Source organism: Penaeus monodon, chromosome 38 (genome assembly GCF_015228065.2).
Source record: "Penaeus monodon isolate SGIC_2016 chromosome 38, NSTDA_Pmon_1, whole genome shotgun sequence".
In the NCBI taxonomy this organism is placed as follows: Eukaryota; Metazoa; Arthropoda; class Malacostraca; order Decapoda; family Penaeidae; genus Penaeus; species Penaeus monodon.
The window spans coordinates 4,342,625-4,348,619 of record NC_051423.1 but is presented as its reverse complement, the minus strand read 5'-3'; the positions used below and the strand labels follow the sequence as shown (position 1 = coordinate 4,348,619).

Below are 5,995 nucleotides of genomic sequence, written 5' to 3'. Positions count from 1 at the left end.
GGCGAGGCTTCCTTCGAGTCCGGTTCAGCCGAATCTCGGGAATACAGATACGTGTACGACTCCAACGAGTCCAAGTAAATCGCTAGTCATGTCTGAATTCTGACGTTTGCTGATGACAACTAAGGACCTTATTGTTTTTCCTGTACAAATATTTATTGAATTATATAAACTATTGCAATGAGTATTAAATTTCTCTTATCCTTTACGAAACCTTCAAAACTAACTCAAATTCAAGAATGTATAAGAATATCAACCATATTTTCCTGTCCCCTTATGGGATTACCTTAAGAATCTTGTTAAGTTGCAAGTCACTAAGAGCAGTCCAGCTGGCTGTGGGGAGGCAATCCTCGTGAAATCCCTTGGTCGCAGCGAGCACGAATGCTACAAAGTTTGCATGCATTCTCTTTTTCTAAAGGAGATAAGTGCGCGTTAAATTGCCCTTCGCTTTTTACAAGGGTTAAGAGTATTGATTATTTAGAACTTGAATAAAAAAATAAATAAAAAAAATGCCGAAAATTGCAAATCTAAGGGGAAGGTGTGTGTCTGATGTTCGTGTTACAGTGTTGATGCTAATACTTGCTTTTAGAATATGATTATGATAGGCGATATACGTGAGAAATCAAATAGTGAGACCTTAAGACATAGTGAAACAATAATTAAATCAGCGTCAGAGTCTTTTGAATGCTTTCCAGCAAATGTTTGTTCGTTCATTTAAGGACCTGTTCTGCTAATTGCACGAAGGAAGTTAAAAATAAAATAAATAAATGCAATTAATATTAATGTTAACATCGAAATGATTTAGATTTATATATAAAATCTGATATATATATATATATATATATATATATATATATATATATATATATATATATATAGAGAGAGAGAGAGAGAGAGAGAGAGAGAGAGAGAGAGAGAGAGAGAGATATGCAAGTATGTATATAAATGTTGTCATATATATATATATATATATATATATATATATATATATATATATAATATATATATATATATGTGTGTGTGTGTGTGTGTGTGTGTGTGTGTGTGTGTGTGTGTGTGTGTGTGTGTGTGTATGTATATATGTGTGTGTGTGTGTGTGAGTATTATATATATATATATATATATATATATAATATATATATATATATATATATATATATATATATATATATATGTTTAACTATATATCATAATATATATATATATATATATATATATATATGATATATATTATATATATATGTGTGTGTGTGTGTGTGTGTGTGTGTGTGTATATATGTGTGTGTGTGTGTGTGAGTATTATATATATATATATATATATTATATATATATATCTATATATATATATATATATATATATATTATATATATGTTTTAACTATATATACATATATATATATATATACTATATATATATATATATATGTGTGTGTGTGTGTGTGTGGTGTGTGGTGTGTGTGTGTGTGTGTGTGTGTGTGGTTGTGTTGTACGCATGTATGTATGTATGTATGATGTGTGTATTGTATATATACACACATGTACATGTGTATATATGCATATATATATATATATATATATATATATATATATATATATATATATATATATATATATATATATATAGTGTGTGTGTGTGTGTGTGTGTGTCTGTGTGTGTGTGTGTATGTGTGTCAGTATAAAAGAGAGCGAGAAAGGGAAAGAGTGTATATGTATTTGTAAGAATGTACATCTTTTTGTGTGTGCATATAAATATGTGTGTGTATGTGTATGTGTGTGTGTGTGACAGCTTCGAATCCTTCGAATACAGGCCACCAAGTGTTAGTTCCCTTCCAAGTTGTTGTTTTTTCTTTTATTTCAACACATCGAAAATGTGCAGTATTTATTTTATAAATATATCTGATCATATTTCAACTAATATAAAACGTTTTGCATTTTCTGCAGAGGTCCTCTCACTCCTTCGAGTCCTACGAGTCAGGTGAGGCCAAGTACGACTTCAACTGGGCCGTGTGTGTATGCGTGTGTGTGTATTTTATATAAACAATATATATACGTATATATTCACTTGCTCACGACTTTTCCCGGGTCTTTTTTCCGAAAAAAACTGTCGTGCTTGTTTGTCGTATAAATATATATATATATTATTATATAATATAATATATATTATATATATTTTAATTATTTATTTATATATATATTGTAATTATATATATATATTATATATAATAAAATATATTATATTATAAATATATATATATAAATAATATTATTATATATTGTATATGTATATGCATTTTTTAAATTATATTATTATGGTATATGTGTGTGTGTGTGTGGACCAAAACTTTGTGTTTTTTGTTTTGGTTTTTTAATAAACAATCTAAACGTATATAGTATTTTATAAACGACTTTTTTGGGGGGTGCTTCATGTTTAAATCAAAAACTTTTTTGCTGTTTGTTTTTCGCTGACCATGTCTGTGAATCTATACTTGAGGACGACTCTTTCGGAAGCGCCATTCGCCGCTTACATGGCATGGAGAGAGTTCCTTTGTAGCAGTCTCTCAAACTGCCGAAGAATCTAAACGCTGTTCTAGTGCGGGGAACAGCGAAGCCTGGGAGGTCTTTCCCTACAGTATTTTTATGTTTTTAAATAATTATTATTCTCTCTCTCTCTCTCTCTCTCTCTCTCTCTCTCTCTCTCTCTCTCTCTCCCTCTCTCCTCTCTCTCTCATTTCCTTGGAAAAAATAACTTACTAATACACAGTCACTTATACACCTACATACACTATATTCATCGTGATATGGAATAATTCAGACTTAAAAGTTCAGGCAACTTTGGAAAAAATCCAAATTAGTGTTTATATTAAAAGACATCATATTATTACTAATAACTTCCTTTTCCTATATTTTTCTCTATTCTAAGCAAGCTATGCAACAACTGCTGTGAAACAACTGTGAGCAAATCAACTTCCGTATGCACAAAACCAGAAAAATAAATAAATAATTTTCTTCATATATGTATACATGCAAAGTATCTGTAGCCTATATATATATATAGAAAGAAAAAGAGATAGATATAAATGTGTGTTAAATTTCAATATATATATATATATATATATATATATATATATATATATATATATATATATATATATATTTGGTGGTGTGGTGTGTGTGTGGGGGTGTGTGTGTGGTGTGTTTGTGTCTGTTGTAATATATGTCATATATACATATTACATACATACATATATACATACATACACACATGCATTTATATACCTACAGCGCTCGAAAAAAAAAGGAAAAAAAAACGTGAACAGTTTGTTTGCTTCATAAATAAAGTAGTTTTTTTTATCAATTATCACTTGATTATGTTCCCTTTCTGCAGCAAAAACATCTGCGGCCATTTTGGCTTCTATTCGACAAGACTGACAAAACAGAAGACATCCATGTAAACCGCTAGTTTCGTTTTATGCATTTTTATGAGATTCAGATGAGTTACCTGGCCTCTTTAAAGTATTAATTCTACTGTCATTTAGAAACTTTTAGACTGTGACTGGTGGCAAGGGGCGTTATGGCGCATGAAGGTATATTCATGAATTCCCCGAAGATCAGACAAATGTTTCGTTAATACATTAATGTCGTCTTTTCCGGGGCGCTGAACCTTTTTCAAGACAGTAAGACCCGCCTCCATTACCTAATGAAAGAAACCCCAAACCATCACATCGTCCGCATGCCTAACAGTCCTGGGTATTTCGGATCTCAGCGCAACACGGAATTGGAGCAACGCACGAACTTTGGGGCTCCCTTTTCAAGCAATCAATTGCCTGTCTTGGTATATTCTTACCTGCAGATACGTGCATTCAGAGACAATTGCTGTTTTAATAACGTGAAACAACGTGTTTTCTCGAGTAATGTCAGTTATTTTCGACTCATTCTGTTAGGCTGAACTGGATTTACAGGTTGTGAAACTTGGCATACTATTGAGGAAATTCTCACCAGATGTAATATGTTTAATCATACAACCATCGCAGACGACTGATTACTGGCTTAAAACAAATTTTGATGAGAAGTCAGGACCAATGGCTACACAATATTCCGTCCATATATAAGTATTGTCATTTATAAACCTAGCATATTTTATATATATATTATAATATATTATATATATATATATATATAAATATATATATATTTATATATATATATATATATATATATATATATAATTTTATATATATAATATATAATAAAGTGTATTTGGGTGTGGTTTATATTTTCATAGATTAGCATATATTAAGTTTTTTCTACATTTCAATATACACTTTTATAAGCATATGGCTAATTATACAAACACACCTTACAGATAATTTTATATATAATACGCAATGTAATAGCAAGAAAGCCTCGCCCTGCGTTGCAGAAACGCGATAAGAACTTGTCCATGAGTGACCTTGACGTCGCGATATAAAACGCACAGTACCTGAGTGGCCGTATCAATTCCAACTGAAAGCACCGCACTCACCATGAACACCAAGGTAGATCCCGCAGGGTGATCAGTTTCAACAATTTGCGATGCCATTTTTTAAAAGAAATTTTACTTTATGATTTAAAAAGTTACGATCGGGCTTTTTTCTTTTACTTTCTATTCTAGGTTTTCATCCTTCTGGGTCTCGCAGCCATTGCTGCTGCTGGCAGCTTCGAATCCTTCGAATACAGGCCACCAAGTGTTAGTTTTCCTTCCAAAGTTTTCCTGCATTTCATCATATCAAAGACATGCAATATGTCTATTTTTACAAGGCATATGAAAAGGTCAAAAGGTACTTCCTAATCATTTTTGTGCTTTCATATGACGTTCCCCATTTTTTTGCAGAGGTCCTCTCATTCCTTCGAGTCGTACGAGTCAGGTGAGGCCAAGTACGACTTCGACTGGGCTGTCAGCCACGATCCTCCAAGCAACGAGTTCGGGGCACCAGGGGCCCGTAGCGACCACACACAGGGGTCCTACACGTGCAGCTCCCCCACGGGGCCTGCAGACCGTCAAGTACTTCGTGGACGGCGACCCGGGTCGTGGCTGGGTCAAATACAGGGGAGGCTTCCTTCGAATCCGGTTCAGCCGAATCTCGTGAATACAGATACGTGTACGACTCCAACGAGTCCAAGTAAATCATTAGTCACTTCTGAATTCTGATTACCGATGGCAACTGAGGGCTAATTGTTTTCGACAAATATTATTAAATCATAAAATTTTTGCAAAACAAGCTTCTTTTTTTCATACGCGTGAGACCTTTCAAAAATGTATTGAGGGGAAAAAAAAGGTCAAATAAAAAAGAGATTGCTTTCGAAGCCCACTTTTACTTCAATATAGGTCAGAATAATTAATCATTGCTTAAATAATATCCTTACAAATCCCCGGTTAGTTGGAAAGGTAGAAAGTTCTACGTACTCCTCTGGGTTTCCTCTCTATAATCTTGCCTAAAGTTCTGTTTCTCTCTCTCTTCTTTTTTCATCTTGACATATTTATACTGAAAATATATTAGAAAAAACACTCTTTAATTACTTTCATTACTGATATTCTATATTTGTTTAAATTTTTCTTTGGGCAAGAGGTAACTCACTGTTTTGGGTATATAGGTATATATATAGGTGTGCATACATATATATAAACGTTTACGTATGTATGTTTTTATATGTAGACAAATGCATGGTTCATATATATATATATATATATATATATATATATATATATATATGGTGTGTGTGTGTGGGGGTGTGTGTGTGGTGTGTTGTTGTGTGTGGGGTTTTTTGTAGTGTGTAACATATACAAACACCACAAGAACAAACACACCACACACACCACACATATATATGTGTGTTTGTGGGTGTGTGTGTGTGGTGTTTGGTGATTATTAATGACATTAAAACATATATGCTAAACTCACACACACAAACAAAATTTTATTTTATAAAAATTTAAATTTTATGAATTAATATATATATA

At 32.3% G+C, this 5,995-nt stretch overlaps 1 protein-coding gene across 2 annotated transcripts in view; it reads left to right on the top strand.

Moving 5' to 3' along the window:
• Window positions 1-4,495: 4,495 nt before the first annotated feature.
• The window catches only part of LOC119597068 (pro-resilin-like), a 3,811-nt gene continuing 2,311 nt past the window's right edge, over window positions 4,496-5,995 (top strand). Inside the window, exons 1-3 of one of the 2 annotated variants that reach the window (XM_037946527.1) lie at window positions 4,496-4,532; window positions 4,649-4,723; window positions 4,868-4,901. In XM_037946527.1, coding sequence (XP_037802455.1) covers window positions 4,521-4,532; window positions 4,649-4,723; window positions 4,868-4,901 — 121 coding nt within the window. In that variant the 5' untranslated portion in view covers window positions 4,496-4,520. The remainder of the gene's footprint in view (window positions 4,533-4,648; window positions 4,724-4,867; window positions 4,902-5,995) is intronic. The other variant, XM_037946526.1, reaches the window with a different exon arrangement.